General features: G+C 37.9%; 1 protein-coding gene and 1 non-coding gene across 2 annotated transcripts in view; both read left to right on the top strand.

Moving 5' to 3' along the window:
- TNIP3 (TNFAIP3 interacting protein 3) overlaps positions 1–17,805 on the top strand; it is a 115,837-nt gene that overhangs the window by 47,865 nt on the left and 50,167 nt on the right. Inside the window, exon 3 of the mRNA XM_063107475.1 lies at positions 11,965–12,085. Within this exon, the coding sequence (XP_062963545.1) occupies positions 11,965–12,085 (121 nt within the window). The remainder of the gene's footprint in view (positions 1–11,964; positions 12,086–17,805) is intronic.
- LOC134386684 (U6 spliceosomal RNA) lies at positions 1,170–1,274 on the top strand. The gene has a single exon (XR_010024514.1). It is a non-coding gene; the product is annotated as a U6 spliceosomal RNA (small nuclear RNA).

Below are 17,805 nucleotides of genomic sequence, written 5' to 3'. Positions count from 1 at the left end.
AGAAGATTACAGGCCTAGTATTCTGTAGAATGTCTCTCAATTTGCTTTAGGCTAATGTTTCTTCATAATTAGATTCAGGTTATGCATTTTTTTTTGGCAGAAATATCACAGATGTGAAGCTGTATTTTTTTAATGCATCCTATTACGTGTCGGACTTCAAATTTTTCTTATCACAGGTGATTTTAACCTTGGTCATGTGATTAAGATTCTCCAAATGTAAAGTGTGCCAAGATTCTCCAAATGTAAAGTTATTCTTCAATATTTCCTTTAGTATTCACTAAGCATTTTTTGGGGGGGGAGATTATGAAATTATGTAAATATCCCATTCTTCATGAAAATTTCAACCACTAGTTTTAGCATCCACTGATATTTCTTATCTGAATTATTTCAATGATGGTTGCCAAGTAGTGAATGGTTTTCTAATACCATAATCTCCTCTGCATTTACTAGTAGACATTCCAATGTAAAAATTAAAAAAAAGCTCTTTAATATAAAATCCATTTATGTTTATTTTAACATTTTTATCAGTATAGATTAATAATTCCTATTTTGTCTAGTAAATTATAATGCATTCCTGTCATTATTTATTTTGATGTTGAGAATGTCCCATATTTAATCAGTTCTTTGAGTTCTTCCTAATTTCAGGCACAAAAAATAAATTTGAGGTTCATCAATTTTATATTCATATCAACACCACAAAAGAAAAGAATAAATATAGATTATTGCAATCTTTGATAGAATCAACTTACATATGGCAACTCAATGTCTTTTAACATCTCCGATGGCATGTTCCCAATCCTTTGATCTAGCTGGTAAAGTGCAAGCCACTTTTTGTCAGATCCCTTGCATTAGTTTTGTTAAAGGTGGTACAAAATAGCTGAATCAAATCACAATCAGTTATTAGTATGTTAGGGCAATTCTATGTATTTATTTAATTTATCTATTTATCTATTTACTTTTTGGCAGCTGGCCAGTTCAGAGGTCTGAACCCTTAACCTTGGTGTTATCAGCACCAAGCTCCAATCAAGTGAGCTAACCAGTCAGCCCCTAATTTTATTTAATGAGAACTGTTTCTCCAAAGCTTACAGGAAGAAAGCTGCTTGATGTGTCTATTACATAAATATTCAACATTGATTGCAACTTAAAAAAAAACTTTATTGAAAAAAAATTGTGCTCACTTCGGCAACACATTACTAAAATTAGAGCAATACAGAGAAGATTAGCATGGTCTCTGAGGAGATGAAAAGGAAATTCACGAAGTGTTCCATATTTTATAAAAAGAAATGCTATCTACCCTAAGTGAGTCTTTGTGCAGTACATGTATGTATTGAAACAACACACTGTACCCACAAAATATATAAATAAAATTGAAAAAAGAAAACAGTTTTAAGATAAAACAAAGAAATGAGCTATAACTATTACATGCACACCACACATTCTCTACCCCTCACTCTCTGTCTCTGTGTCTGTCTCTGTGCCTTGCTTTCCCTCAACTAAAAATTCAAAAGGAAAACCTAAGGCAGAGTGTGAGCTACATCAGAAACTACTTTCTACCTGAACTAAATATAGACTGCCCTCTAGAGGCACCATAAAATAAATGCAATATTTCCAACAGCAAATAAATCTACTTAAAACTCTGTAGATTTTTCAGAAACAGTTCTTATTAGAGAATTACAGAGAATTACCCTACACATAATTATAACTTATCATGATTTTATTTGACATATTTTGTACCACCTATAACAAAACTAATGCAAGGGATCTGACAAAGAGTGACTTGAAGTTTATCAGCTAGAGCAAAGACTTGGTACATACCATCAGACATGAGAAAAGACATTAAGCTGCCATTTGTCAGTCTGTGTAAAACTGTTATGGAATATCCCAAAGATTCCATGCAAAAAAAAAAATGTTTGCAATAATTTATTCGATCATTTCTTTAACATCCACAGACAAATAAGGTATAGACTGAGACTGGCAAAGAGCTTCACCTGTCAGTCTCACTAGGCTTTGTATCTCCTTGTGTATGTGAACACAAACCCAAAAAACATTGAGGAGTTTAAATCAATAATTTTAATCTTATCTTGAAATGAAGTTCAAAAACATGTGTGAAAAATGTACATTTAAACTAACATTTCAAATAATTTTATTTTTCTCTTGTGGCTGGCCATTTCACCCTGGTCCATCACACCCTGAACGTTAGTGTTATCACCACCATGTCCTAACCAACTGAGCTAATTGGCCAGCCGTTCAAATAAATATCGTTTAATGATTAATTAAATAGAAAAGTAAAGTATTTCTACTGTAAACTTTTGTACAGTTCTCAAGTATGTGGGTATCTAAGTAATTTAATATCGGAAATATAGTCATGAAAAGCACACCTTTCTCACCATTCTTGCTATAACTTAAAAGAATTTGAATGAAATTATTGTATCAATGGTTGTTTCTTAAAGAAAAAAAGACATTTCAAATATTTGTCCTTATGAAACTCAGCTTTAATAATATTGTTTTGAGTTAAGAGAACTATTTTAAAATAGTAATGTTTTCTTATACTAAAACAACTTTTATCTAAATACATAGTCAGTACATAATATGAGAAACTAGGGAAAATATTGTAATGATGGAACATGACTTTAGTTTTTCAGTCTTCCTAGTGAATGTCACAACTTGGAATTGTATCTGTCTAAACATTAAGATAAAGTAGAGATTTAGGGCTGACCCGTGGCTCACTCGGGAGAGTGTGGTGCTGATAACACCAAGGCCACGGGTTCGGATCCTATATAGGGATGGCCGGTTGGCTCACTGGCTGAGCGTGGTGCTGACAACACCTAGCCAAGGGTTAAGATCCCCTTACTGTTCATCTTTAAAAAAAAAAAAAAGATAAAGTAGAGATTTGAGAGCAACATTTTGATAAATTAAAAGAAAACTATAGCTGACATAAAAATGAGGTTATATCAGGTGAGTATCTTAGACCTAATGTATATCCTATTTTGCTTTTGCAGTATAGACACAACCGTATAATGAGTCACTTAATGTTCCTGTAGAAATGCCCAATACCAAGAACATTAGCGATAGAATACATAACTTTGCTTTGCATGTATAGCTAGCTTAATTTTGTTCTCTTCCAGATGTTCAGAAAATTGGTGCAAAAGCATTAACCGGGTGATACAAATGTTAAAGTATAAGTGCCGAGGTTTTCTTAACATAAATATAGAAGCTTCACTTTGTTCATAATGTTGGTTAAAAATTATGTTTCCAAATTATATTAAGTGAAATAAGTCAGGCACAGAAAGAGAAATACCACATGTTCTCACTTATTTGTGGGAGCTAAAAATAAATAAATAAATACACAAACAAACGGGGGGGGGGAGAAGACACAACAATGGCAATTCCTTGAACTTGTTAAGACAAGTGAACAGATGTGATGTTGATGGGGGGAGAGGGGAGAGGGAGGGGGGAGGGAAGAATCGGTACAGGGACATGAATATCAACTACATTGTATATTGATAAAACAAAATAAAATAAATAAAGAGACTCTGAACTTTGAAAAAAAAAACTATGTTTCCTATTATCTGAATCTTTAAGATTGTTCACTTTTTATAGACTCTGCTTCTTCAAGAAAATGGAATCTTAAATAAATAGAAAACCACCTTGATGACAGCATTCCATACTAAAACAATAGCAATAACAAAAACATCAAGGAAGCTACTACCCCCTATTGACCCATAAAGCCATTAATCTGTATTCTTCCTGTGTTCCTGTCAGAGGAGAATTTTGTGTAATTTTCAACTGCGTAATAAATGGCAGGGAGAGCAGCAGTGCTTGCCTGACTTCTTAGTTTTTCTCATTTTTGTCTGCTAGGGTTCCTGCTCCCTGGAGTAGAAGAACTCCCATCTTAGCATACCTTGATCTTCCAGGCTTTTCCTATCCATGAGATCTAATGTGGCATCATTCTTCTCAATAAAAAATCATGAGAGTTTGTTAGGGGAGTATCAAGTTTACTATTTCCTTTGGTTAAGGTTTTATTCTTATTCATATTTCTTCTTGAGTATAGACCTGTGATACATTTAATTCCGGGGAATTTAAAAAGGACTTCTGATAGAAGTACATGCAGAGTAGAGTGCATCTGAAGAGGACAGGAAAGCAGCCTGTGCAGGACTTTTTAATAGAAGCTTCTCTTTCAATATCACCTTGTATCTGTTGACTTCAGATCTAGTTGTTCTTGATGATTTGTTCTCTTGTGGTTTAATAATCCTGCGAGGCTCTGGAAATGCAATGATAAGCAAGCTAAACCTGTTTCTGCCTCCATGGGGTTTATAATCCAATGGAGAATACACGTAAGTAAATACACACTTATAATAAAGTGTGATAAGCTGCATAACAGGTGAAGTGCAGGTTGTTATGGAAATACATAGTTGAGCAACTTACCCAACAATAGAGTTCAGTGTTCTTCCCACATCTAAGGTGAGAACTGGAGGACGGCTGAGATTTTGCCAGGCCCAAAGGCCAAAGTACGCATGTATCAGAATATCTTCTGCTGAAACACTGTATATTCGTAGGTTCTGTGTCCCGTCTCAGTTGTCATTCTGTTTTGTGAATGAGATTGTTTCACCCATGCACAGCAGTCCCAATGAGGAGGCCAAACCTATCTCAGGAGGATATCTGTAGAAGGATGTGGTTTCTACAGAACTTTGCTCATTGCTAACCTTTCACTGGGGTTGAACCAGCACCTGCAACCACACCATCTCTTCTCCCATCTGGCTGCTCTGCCCGCACGGTCCTCCTGGCACAGCCACAAGAGGATTGGCTCAGTGTGCGGCATGAGTGTACGGTGACCTGGCACATCACAAAGGCGGAAAGGAAATAAACAAGGATCCAGCCAAGAGTGTAGATTGAGAGCAAATAACAAAGTCCATGTTTATATAAAGTGGCCCCCATCCCCTGGGCTTTCGTTTCAGACATGCAAATACATTTTAGACACTTATTTAAATTACTAAAACACAGCCTCGGGTAAAACTTTAGAAATATTCATCTTTTCCTGAAGACAATGCTACTTTAAAAATTCTCTGAGCAAACCCTTTCTCTTCTACTACCTTCTTAAGCCACGACTGTTAGTGTTTCCAATTACTGAAATAATTAAGACACCAGGACTTAACCATTTAAAACACACATACACAGAGTTGAAATTATCGAGAAATTTGTTTCTCTCAAAAAGAAGGAGCACAGAATACTAATCACAATAACAAAAAGCAAATTCTAAAAATCGCTGCTTGATTAGAGTCTTTTAAAAGACAACACTTCTCATCTGGGTCACCAGAGATTACAATTCCTGGTCTTTGAACATCTGGAAGCATTTTCATTATAGAAGAACCTACTATCAATTTTTTCTTGTCTTATATTTGAAAATATGCTTTGTTCTCTAAAATCTTTCCTTAAAAGAATGGCTTATGTCATGGGATCAAAGCAGAAAATGTGACCTTGACAGTGGGCTGAAAGGAAATGTGGACATTTGAGGTGGGCGAGCATGTGGAGGAAGGAGCAACACTAGCATCCTAAATTCTTGCTCCGGCTTTGCTGTCTGTCATCAGCACCGCTAAGCCTCGTTTCTCTGCCATCAAATGCAGGAGATGAATTAAATGATCTTCAAGTTACCTCCAAGATTGTGGTTACCTGTTTTATCTATTGAGTGAAACTATCTTCTTCAGGAATTTACACTACCTGCCAATACTAATGAGACCACAATACCATGTAACCCTAAAAACCAAGTCTAGTGGCTTGGGGTTGCATGCTCACCATGGGTCATTAATATCAGCTAGAAATTCAATGGTCTTAAAGTACCCATACCCAGCAGCATTAACGTTCTATTTACAAAAAGTTAAAAACATGACTCTCAAACGTAAAATGAACAGTGCCCAAGGTTTTATTCAACTCACTAGTTAATGAGGTATCCAGAAAGACAAGAAGGTTCATTCAAGGAGCATTTGAAAATCTAAATATTTACAAGCAATTTAATAAAGAAATGTTAGAATAAGATAGTTAGATGATATACAAAACTGCCCTACAAGGCAGTAAACCATGATATTTGAGATTATCTTTTCTACCAGACAGGATTTTACAAGTTAACAGTGTCTAGGCTCTAATCAACTGGTAAAATTTGAATAATTAAATTATCCTTGGATGAGCTTGTTAAACAATGGCATTCAAAGACAGGCTGCACCCTTTGGATAAGTTTTTGGAGACTTCTGTAGTGGAGAACTTTGAACAAGTAATGAAAGCCCGAGGGCTCCAAATACACCTGAAAACCAACCATCTCTTTCCCTGTCCTCTCTGGTTGCTCACTGGGGTTACTTCCCAATGTCAGTCTAGGGAAAAACAGCTCACAGTCATACGTATTTATAACTTAGGAAAAACTATCTTTTTAAAAAAGCTTTGTTGTCAAGTTGGTTTAATCTACTATTCTTTTGGTAAAATATAATTTATATTAATATAATTTCCATTTACTCTCTATATTGATTTATTCTTGTGAGTAAAGGGTAGGAAGGAGGGTCTGTGTCCATGGAAGTTTAACATAAGCTGTGAATAAGCCAAGAGCCCAACGGGGATTTACTAAATTTCATTTAATCCTGTTGCCTTCATCTTTAACTGTTAGACTAACAATATTGCCTCAATAATCCTCTGTTCACTTGCAATTTAGGAAAGATGCCATCTCAAATAGAGATTTTCGTAATAGTGTTTGATTCACAGAATCATTTCAAATTTTTATAGTTTCTCCCTAATAAAAAAAATAAAAAAGAAGGAAAGAGAGGACGGACGGACGGAAGGAAGGAAGGAAGGAAGGAAGGAAGGTTAAGGTGTACTCTTAGACAAAGAAAGGCTTGATGAGATTTTATTTTAAAGTAGTCACTCATGACAGTGACTAAAGTTGGGTCAGTGCTTTTTAGCTTCTTGAGGAATCAAGAATTTGCTAAAACTAAAGATCCTGTCTTTGGAAAGAGACAATAAGCATCTAGCACACATACGAATTTGTATTTAATTTGAGTTGGGATGATACATGGACCCCCTGAACCCTATCTCTGGACCGTGGTCAAGCTCTCCCAACTTAGAAAAATGAGTCACATAAAAGATGGACCAGGACTGAATATCTGATCCCTATATCTTATCCTCCAAGCCTCTCCTAACATCTGACTTTACAAGTCGGTTACATTTCAGTTGGAGGCACCAATATGTTCTTTTCTTGAGAACTGGAACAGAAATGCTAGTATTAACGATGTCTAAGATCACTAAGAGTGCAATGGTAGAGTAAAGGGTAGTGGACTTTACAGTGAATTCTCATAAGTCAGTTACCTTAGAGAAGACTCATGTTTCCCAACTGAAAAATAAGGAGGAATAAGGGACAGGACCCGAAGCACATACCACTGCAGCCATAACTCTCACCTAATCAACTGAGCTGAATCAGGGAACAGATCCCAGCGTGAGAATAACACGTGCCCAGTAAAACTAATGCGAGAATTATGTAGCATTTGTTCCATTTGTGTTTAAAAGTTTGGTAAGGTGTTTTTCTTTTTTTAACTATGTGGATGAAATTATCAAGTGATCCAGAGAGAAAATCAGGATTTACCAACTTTAATTCTGCCTCTCAACTGTGAAAATTTTGAGCTTCACAGGAAAAAAATAAACTTTGATAAGTACTACTTTCTTTTGTAAAATAAATTTAGGACAAATTGAAATTCACAAAACAAAATAAATTTCACTAATTAAAAATAGAATGCAGAAATATTTTCATCCACTAAATTCTTATGTTAAAAAGAATAATCTAAAAGATTTGCAAAGGACACCATAAAACCCAAGTAGGTGACATGGCTGTCTTTTATCCAAAATGTGACTAAACTTTTTACCTTTTGAGCCAAATTGAAAATTTTTGTGCTTTTTAAATTATTTTTCTTTTCTTTTCAGCAATATACTAAATTTCAAACTGGTTTGTTAGTGTGTTGGGTAACTATGCCAGACATGCAAGATAACAACGGTATCAATCATTGCACATCTCCAGCATGCCTGGCACTGGGCTAAGCACTGTGCATATGTTACCACTGATTGTACTGAAAGCCTCATAATATTACACTGTTTTCCTTTTTTTATAAACCAGGTCAATAGAGTTCACACAAGTTAAGTGACTTACACTAGGTCCCACTGTTATGTTCTACTCTGAAAGCCTATTTATTTTCTACTGCATCACGATGCTTCTTTTGGAGGCCTCATATGTAAGTTGTGAGGCATACTCATTATAGTGACAATGACAATGGCAGTAACGGTAGCAATGAGAAAGGAAAGTGAGCTCAACTCCTAACTGATACTCCTGTGTAATCCCAGGAGCTCCACCCCTCCCATGTCCTTTCACTTCCCATCTGGGTTTCTGCAGGTTCAAGCCCTGTCTCTGACACAGGGGTCAGCACTGAGACCTACTCGCTCCCTAGGTGTGACCAAAGCTCCCCACCTGTGCTCTTCACTATGTGGTTCTCTTCTTCTTTGCTGTCACTTCTCTTTCCGTAGTAGCCAAAGTCAACGAAGCTGTGGTCACCACACAGCCTCACTCTGCACCGAGTCCGGTAACCCATCATCCCCAGGAGGACTCCCCTCTTCCTTTGTCTGTGGTTCTGAGGATGTGTGCCGAACCCTGCTTACAGGAGGGGGAGCAGGGCCCCAACTGCACATCTGAACCTTCACCCACTCGTGCAAATGAAAAGGGAAAGGTGGATGCTGGCCTCTAAAGATTCGCACCACTAAAGCTGAAACAGTTTGAGCATCATCACTGTATGTGATTATTTCTGTGAAAAAATCAGAATCTTGCAATTCTGTAAGATTTGCCAGTGGATTCTTAATTAATTATTGTTAAATACTGAAGGACACATATGATTCAAGTATAAAGGAACGAGGCAGCCATGAAGGCAATAACAACTGAGCTCAAGGGTCCATTCTAAAGCTGCTGTTAGTGTTTCCTTGGTTAATGATTTATGTTCCAATTTCATCAGTCCTGTGAGTTTGAGGTTATTTGCATATGCTTTAGATAAGCATCTAATTTAATGGTTGGATTTGAGTTAATGGTTAGGTGTTTTGAGTTAAATCTCATCGTGGAGTCACATTTATTCAGTAACAAATATTTATTGAGGTCCTTTTATTTGCTAGAAAACAGAGCAGGGAATAAAAACAGACAAAGGTCCTTCTTCCTTTACGGGAGATACATGGGGCACACATGGGGGTGAGGCAGGGGAACAGGAGACAAATAAGAAATAAAAATAATAAAAAATTCTAAGAAAAGAAGACAGAATTAAAGGACAGTGTTAATGGGGCTGAGAAAGCTACTTTAGATGGGTTAGTCAGCAGAGGCTTTCTTGATAAAGTGACTTTTGAGTCAGAACCTGAATGAAGTGGGGAGTGAGTCACACAGAAGCAGCAGTGAATGCCAAGGCCTTAACATGGGAATCGTCCTGGCGTGTTCCATGAAGTGTGATGGGGCGAGCATGTCAGGAGGAAAAAGAGCAGGAAGGAAGGGGAGGAAGTTGAGATCAGAAAGATGGCAAGGAACCCAGATAATTTGGGGACTGGGCGATCATAGTGGGTCATCACAAAATGATCCTGTCTGGGGTTTGAAATGGCTCAGTAATGTGTTTGCCACGGAGGGAAGTAATACCAGAAAATATTGTGATCTGTTGGTGGGTAAGTCTTGTTCAGGATAGGTCAGAAAACTGCCTCAGGGGCTTAAAGTTCTGTCTAGTCTAATTCTTTTGCTACCCTGGAATCTAATTAATCTGAAGGATTTAGGGCAGTTACTAAAGAAATTTTGTGACCCTTCTCACAGGTCTGTGGGAAGCCTTGAAGACATGTCCAAACTCCATGCTATGCATGTGCAACATTTTGGGCCATGGAGGATTTGCTGTAGGCCAAGTAGCCTGTGTTTTACAGTGGGAATATGTAGGACATGAGGTACAGACATTTCACAAAGGAACAAAAAATACAAATAGGTCAAGATGCATATTTAGGGATTTTTTTTTTATGACAAATCACAGAAATCAAGCTAAGCTGGCTTTAAAAAGAAAGAGAGGGAATTCATTATAAAGAAATGGAGTGGTTCACAGAATCCAAGGGAAGGAATGCAGCCAGGCCTCAGAAAGGGCTGATTCTGAACTAGAACATTGTCAAGACTGTCTCCATCTCTCAGCTCTGCATTTCACTACTCATCTGCTTCATTCTCAGCTCCTTCTGCACACAGAGGAGAGTCTCACTGGCTGTATTAGCTTCTTTGTGTTGTTATAATAGAATACCTGAGACTGGGTAATTTATAAAGGAAGGAGGTTTATTTGGCTTACAATTCTGGCATAGCTGCATCCGGCTGGGCCTCGGGCTGCTTCTACTCGTGGCGGAAAGCGGCAGGCAGCCGGCAAGTATAAGATCACACTGCAAGAGGGGAAGCAAAAGAGAGAGGAAGGGAGGGTGCCAGGCTCCTTTTAACAACTATCTCTAGCAGCAACTAACAGAGGGAGAACTCACTCACTACCCTCCACCCCAGGGAGGACAGTAGCCTATTCATGAGGGATCTGCCCCCATGACCCAAACACCTCTCAACACTGCCGCACTGGGAATCAGATTTCCACATGAGCTTTGGGGGGACAAACATATCCAAACTATACCTCTGGCTAAGCTGAGATCAGTTGTTCACTATTGGTCCAATCATTTATAATCAAGGTAGCAGGTCAGTAGTATCAACAAGCATGGCTGTCAGAGCCTGTTCCTGGGAGCCACTCACAAAGAAGGTGGTGGATTGAGCAGAAAACCCAAGCAACCTCTGCCACACAGACATACGATTAGGCCATCCATCTTCATATTTATTTCATTGGAGACAACTTTGAGAAGTCCTCCTGCAAGAACTCCCTCTGTCCAAGGGGTTATTTTTAGGGGGTAAGATATGATGGGGCAGGGCCGAGCCTGTGGCGCACTTGGGAGAGTGCAGCGCTGGGAGCGCAGCAACGCTCCCGCCGCGGGAGCGGGTTCGGATCCTATATAGGAATGGCCGGTGCACTCACTGACTGAGTGCGGGTCACGAAAAAGACAAAAAAAAAAAAAAAAAAGATATGATGGGGCAGGCAAAAAAATATGTAAAGAGAAGTTACACAATTAATGCATTTTTCTCATGAGTTCTGCTTTTAATGAGAAAATATCTCCATCATGCCAACATGGTATAAAGGGAAAGAAGAATTTAATGTGAGTCAGAAGATCTGGTTTAAAAGTCCATGTTATCAATTAATGGTCATGTGACTATGAGCAATTCACTCTGATTCTCAACTAAATGAAGCATTTGGACTAGATTCTCCTTAAGGTACTTCCAGATACTCTTTGGATATAATATAATAATATTTTCATTTGGCAGTAAGTAATTTCTTAGGAATCTGTTCTCAGGTTAATTGAAGATATACAAGAAAAATGATAGAGACAAGCTATAAATTCTACAGGTCTGAGTGTGATCTTGGCCCTGCCAAAGTTTCACAGTTTGACTTTGTGGAAGTCAGTAAGTTAGTTAACTTCCTAAACTTAAGTTTGCTTATCTGTAAAATGCAGGTAACAGAGACTACTTCAATAGGTTGCTGTGCCCACGGAATGAGAAAATGTATTACAGTACCTTGCTCACTATGAGAGCTCAATTCTTGTCATTGTTATCAGATTGTGAAAATGCCTAAACTCATCTGTATCTTACTTTATCACTTTGTATAAGTGTACAACTAAGTGAAAATTAAATCTAATACTCTTTCAAAGTGTTATGGCATAGACTAATGGAAATCAAGTGAGATTAGAGTTCGGGAGAGTCTAGAGAGGTATCATACACAAATAACTCCTCCATATCATTCATAAAATCACTGTACCTTTGAATAATTTTTAATAACTTTTGTAAAATGTAACTTGCCCTGTCTTCCTGGGCAGATGTGAAAGCATGGAGCTGGACAATAAAATCCGGGATCTGATTGAGAGAAATGCTTCTCCTGATCCAAAAGGGGTCACCCCAGAGGCCCCACCAAGTCACAGAAATTCATGTTCTCCAAAGGTAAGAAAACACTTTCTTTTTACTGCATCTCAAGATACCCTTCACCAGTTTATTCACTGAGAAAAAATTATAGGGACAGTCCCCAAATCATTTACAGTCAGTTATGTACTTCCTTGATGGCTGAGAGGATAAAGTGAACCAGTATAAAACTTTTCTTACATGGTCACTTCCTGTTACTAAAGAAATCCTCCAGTAGAAGGCACTTTACAGTTTAAAGTGAGCAGGCAGCTATGACTGCAGAAGGCGAGGAGTCATGCTATTAGAAAGAATGTTTGATATAGCGACAACTCTTTTTTGGGGAGGAAGTAACCTAATTTAAGTAAACCCATTTAAATTGGGTTACTAAAATCAGCACAACTCATGTCCATGGTTTTTTGTAGTTGTTTTTGTTTTGTTTTGTTAAGAAAAAAACAAGGCTTTACTGATTAAAGGAGTTGTTTGACTTTAAATTTCCTCTTGTTTCAGGATATTTGTCTATGGTGCTTTATATAATTAAATACAATTCAAGGTTAAGCTCAAGCTAGGAATTCTGTGGACAACTTTCTAGAAATGCACCATAAATGACAACATAAGCTTTTAAGCTCTGTAGTCCTCTCAGTTAAAAAACACCTTTAGTATCATTACAAAAAATCTAACGTGAGTAGATTTGAGAGCGTGATTGGCATGAAAGAATTAAGTAATTTATATTTCTGCCTAAAAATAACTTTAGTTCTTATTTCAAAAGTAGTTTGTACTCATTGTCGGAAATTTATATGAATAGGCACAGAGAAAACTGTAAAAGTCACAAAAAGACAGATTTACTGTGGAGAAAATGGGGCTTGGGATTCCTTAAACAAATATTTACTTTTATCACTAACATGAATCCATAAACTTGTATCTTTTTCTCCTAAAGAAGGTCCCAGAATTGTATAGACCTCTGGTCTCACAACATAGACCTGCCCCTGAAATGACCAGTAGGTGCACCACTTCTAGAGAGCATCTCTTGGCATGGGGTCTGTATTAGTCCTTTTTGTATTGCTATAACAGAATACCTGAGACTGGGTGATTTATAAAGAAAAACAACATTTATCGCTCACAGTTTCTGAGGCTGGGAAGTCCAAAGTCCATCTGGTGTTGGTGACAGTGACGCAGGGGTCTCACATTGCAAGATGGTGGAAGCAGAGAGAGCAGAGACAGAGAGAGAAACAGACTCTCTTCTTTTAAAGCCCTCAGAACCATGCCCCTGACCACCATTTTTAATCCATTCACTACTGCATGGTCCTACAATCCAATCACCTCTTCAAGGTTCCACCTTTCAATTACCATAATAGGATCTCCCACCCTCTTAACAGTCACAGTGGGGGCTAAGTTTCTAATACGTAAAACTTGGGGACACAATTCAAGCTTCAATGGCTTTGGGAGGCATGTAATTCAATCCACTACAGGGTCTCTCTGTGTTTTTCTGATGCACAAAGACACACACACACACACACACACACATGCACATGATCTTGTTTTGTTTACTTTCATTTTTCACATAATAATATGTTGTGAAGAGTCCTGTACCTCTTTCTTTCATTCACATAATGAACAAACACTATCATGTACATTCTGCATCTAGACACTTTTTCCTGTTTAAAACTCATTTCTTCTTGAAAAGGTTGTCTTTATTTTCAGTTACGAATAAACATTTGCAGATGGTTAGAGGACCACAGAAGGCTTCTTTCTCCCCTTTCCTTCTTCTCTTCTTACCCCAACTCCCAGCCATCATATATACACCTCTAACTCCCAGCTAGAACTTCATTCCCTCATAGAAATGTGTACTTTTCTTCAGGCACCTTGTCTAACCCCAGAAAAAAAATGTCATGATGATCATTTTAATCTCCTCCAGTGCCTTTATTGTCTTTTTTTCTGGTTACCCTCTACGTCTCATTTGCTCATGACTGACCTCCCTCACATTTGTGCATTCTGTTGTCTGGGTCCCTTCTCACATGATGAAAACCTCAGCTACATCCTCATTAACATCCTCTTGGTAATAAGTTCTGTCTACTTTGGGGACTTAACTGAAACCCGTGTCTTCCTCTAAGACACAAGTCTTCCTCACCTATCAGCTCATGGATGAAATTTGCTCATTCTCCTACACTCCATATCTCCATGCAGAAGGACAGCAGATTCTTAGCTGATGGTTGCAAATCTTCCCTGTGAAGTATGAGGTAAAGACATCTACAAAGAGCAAGAGGGTAAGAGGTAAGGTCCAAGGTCTAAGGAAAGGTGGGAAGATATATGAAATGGCCATTGGAGGACAGGAAGACAGAAGGGATGTGTAAAACTACAAGGTGTTGCTGAGTAGCAGTGAGGACCTAGTTGAGTTTTATAACCATCTCTGTGATAAGCGCAATCATTAAACAGTGTTGGGATTCCTGTATCTTCAATACTAGAGACTGGTGCATGGAAAGGGAAGGCGAGGAGAGGGAGAGGGTGGTTAGTGGACACAAAATATTAGAGAGACAGGAAGAGTGGGATCTAGCGTTCTATAGTAATATAGCGAGACTACAGTTAACAACAAAGTACTGTGTATCTTCGAATAGCTATTCAAGATGATGTTGAATGTTCCTAACACAAAGACATGACAGATGTTTGAGTTGGTGGATATATTAAGCACCCTGATATGATCATTGCACACAGGATGGATATATCCAATTATCATATTATACTCCATAAATATATACATATTATGGGTCAATTAATAAAAATAAATTAAAAAGAGAGAACAAAGAGAGAAATAGAGAGTAGAATGGTCATTACCAGAGAAAGGGGGGGGAAGGAGGGATCAGGGAAAGGTTGGTGACTGGTACAAAGTTATAAAGTTACAGTTAGATAGGAAGAATAAGTTCTGGTGCCCTAGAGTGACAATAAATAATAATATTGTATATTTCAAGATTGCCAGAAAAGAGGATCTCAAATGTTACAACCACAAAAAAAAATTATAATGGTTTAGGTGATAGATATGCTAACTTTTCTGATTAGATCATTATATAAATATGCATGTATTAAAACAACAAATTGTACCCTATAAACATGTACAATGAAAAAAGTAAAGTAAAAACTAAAAACAAAAATCTGCATCACCTCTCACCAGCTTAAAGTATGCTCGATTCTCCTCCATTTTAAATATATATGAGATCCCGTATTATTTTATGGGTACTGTTCTAACTCACTCATACACATCATAGCTGAGCTTACTGATCACAACGTCTAAGACTTTCCTTCTCTTATCACACCGCTAATTACCTCTACCCTGGTAAACCCAATGATCATTTTGCATATTATTTTTCACTTGTCCTTTCATCTGCATTTGACACTATTCACTAATTTAACTTTTTAAAAATGCCTTACTTCATTGACATCTATAATACTAATCTCTGAACATCGCCCCCTGCCTCTTTTTTTCCTCTGGTCTCTCCTTCTCGCTCCCTTTCCCCGGCTTCCCTTACATCACCTGCCTATGTAACATTATTAGTACTCAGAGACCTGTCCATAGTCCCTCGGCTCATTAAACTGCAAGACATATGCTGATTATTCTGGACATATGTATTTGCTAAACATGGAGTTCTTTTCTACATACACTTCAATTTCACTCAATATTTCCAAAAGAGGATTCAATATCCTTCCTGGTATATCTACTTGTCCAGCCCTCAACCCCATTTCCTATGCTGTTAATGGATTACTATTCACCCAGTCATCCAAATTTGGGCATAATCCTGGATTCCAGCAGGGCCACCATACTGCACAACTCTAGGGGGCACCATTCATAGAATAGTACCATCTTTCCTTTACCCTGGACCCTTCCCTAAGGGTCTTGACTATTCTACCTTCATATCACTGGACTTAGTCATTTTTCCTTCATTCTACAAACATAGATCTTACAAATGTACATGTGCTTAAAACTTAAAAGTAGGTTCCCTTTTCCTACATCACAGAGTTGAAATGTCTTTGCACAGCATATAAATTCCTCCATGATCTAGCCTCTGTCCACACTTAAAAGAAAACATTAGAAGAAGGGTCTAATATTTCTTGGGCATCTACCAAAATAGGTATTGGGTAAATATTTTATATTTTGTTTGATATGTACAATATGGCTATCTTCATCTTCATTTTACAGATGAAGAAACTGAAGTTCACAGAAATTTTTAAATGTTACTTAAATTCATGAAGTTGTAAAGTGCTAATCTCAGGACAGGAAGCTGAGCTTGTGCATATTTTTTTTACAGTTTCATGTAATCTACATATTCTGCCACTTCTCAAAATGCATTCTATGTTCTAGTCACCCGTTAATACTTCAACAGACTGTGAAGTTTCATGTACTATGCCTTTTCACACTCTGTTTACTCTTTATGGAAACCCATGCCTCCTTGCCCGTTGGATAAACTGTCTTTTATGACAATTCAAATTTTTCATAGTACCTTTAACCACCCTCTCTAGTCCCACACAGCATTACTCAAGTCCCCCGTGCTTTGTCATAAGTCTTTACTTTTTTTTATATGTCATTCACAGGCTTTATCACTTTGGTTTTATAATTATTTATATACATATGTGTTTTCTCTACAAGTCATGGATTTCTTGAGGACGGGGTATAAAGCGTCACGTGAAGGTATAATGTATAACAATGTAGTTTTTCTAGAAGACACCAGTGTAAACGATTTGTATGATTTCATGAGCTATGGTAAAACTAGATTACAATCAATTTATCCCTAGAATTCCTCTACGAATTGTTCTCAGAGTCTGCAAGGGAATATCAAATGCACACTCCTAACCCCAGTCTCTCAGTTCTTGTGTGAAAACCACCATTTGGTCTTGTCCATTCTGGTCCCCTAAAGTTACTGATTGCTGATGATTTTCAGAGGCTCAGTTGTCACTGCTGCTTTTAGGTGTCTGCTGTACTGCTTCCAGGAGCACCGTTGGGTACCACTCGCTGTGTCAAGTGTGTCAAACGTGAGATATGTCCCCCAGAGCCCTAAATGCAACTAAACACTACAACTCTCACCACTGAAGTGCAGAGACTTCTTTCCCAAATGTAACTACACAGGTCCCTAATGCTGTCTTGCACTTCCAATGTTTGCCAGAGATATGAGTCATAGTCCTTCAATTTTCCACTGTTTGGGTTTTAGATGCTGCCTATTGAGCACCTCCTCTGGGCCAGCCCTTTGCAAAGCATTTTTATATATTAGCCCATTTAATCCTTATCTCTCTACATATGGGGAAACTGAGATTTAGTAAGGCTAAATAATTTTTCTCATGGTCTTACAGCTAAGAGAATTTAGATTCTGCCCCTGAACTCAAATCTAACTAGAACCATTGTTTTATACTTCCTCTCTCACATAAGAGTCATTTGAGGACCAGGCCAGAGCTCAAGCTGGTGTCAGTAACCACGCTGTCACCAGAGTGCCCCTCCTCTCTGGGCTAAAAGCATCACACCTGCATCAAGTCACTGTGACTTTACTCTCTCCCTGGGATAAAATCTCCCAGAACAGCCCCTGAGAGTCTCCATTCTTCACCTCAACAGACCTCCAGCATATCCTCTTCAACTGTCCTCTGAAGATATCTTTAAATATTTGATTCCTGGAGTAAACACAGCTTAGCTTTCAGCTGGAATCTCTGCTGAAATACTGTGTACACAATAACACTCTGCAGAAGGAAATCCTATATTCAGAACAAAACAAAAACTTTTACATTCTTGCTGA

This window comes from Cynocephalus volans, chromosome 9, assembly GCF_027409185.1.
Source record: "Cynocephalus volans isolate mCynVol1 chromosome 9, mCynVol1.pri, whole genome shotgun sequence".
NCBI lineage: Eukaryota > Metazoa > Chordata > Mammalia > Dermoptera > Cynocephalidae > Cynocephalus > Cynocephalus volans.
This window is presented reverse-complemented; position numbering and strand designations above follow the sequence as displayed.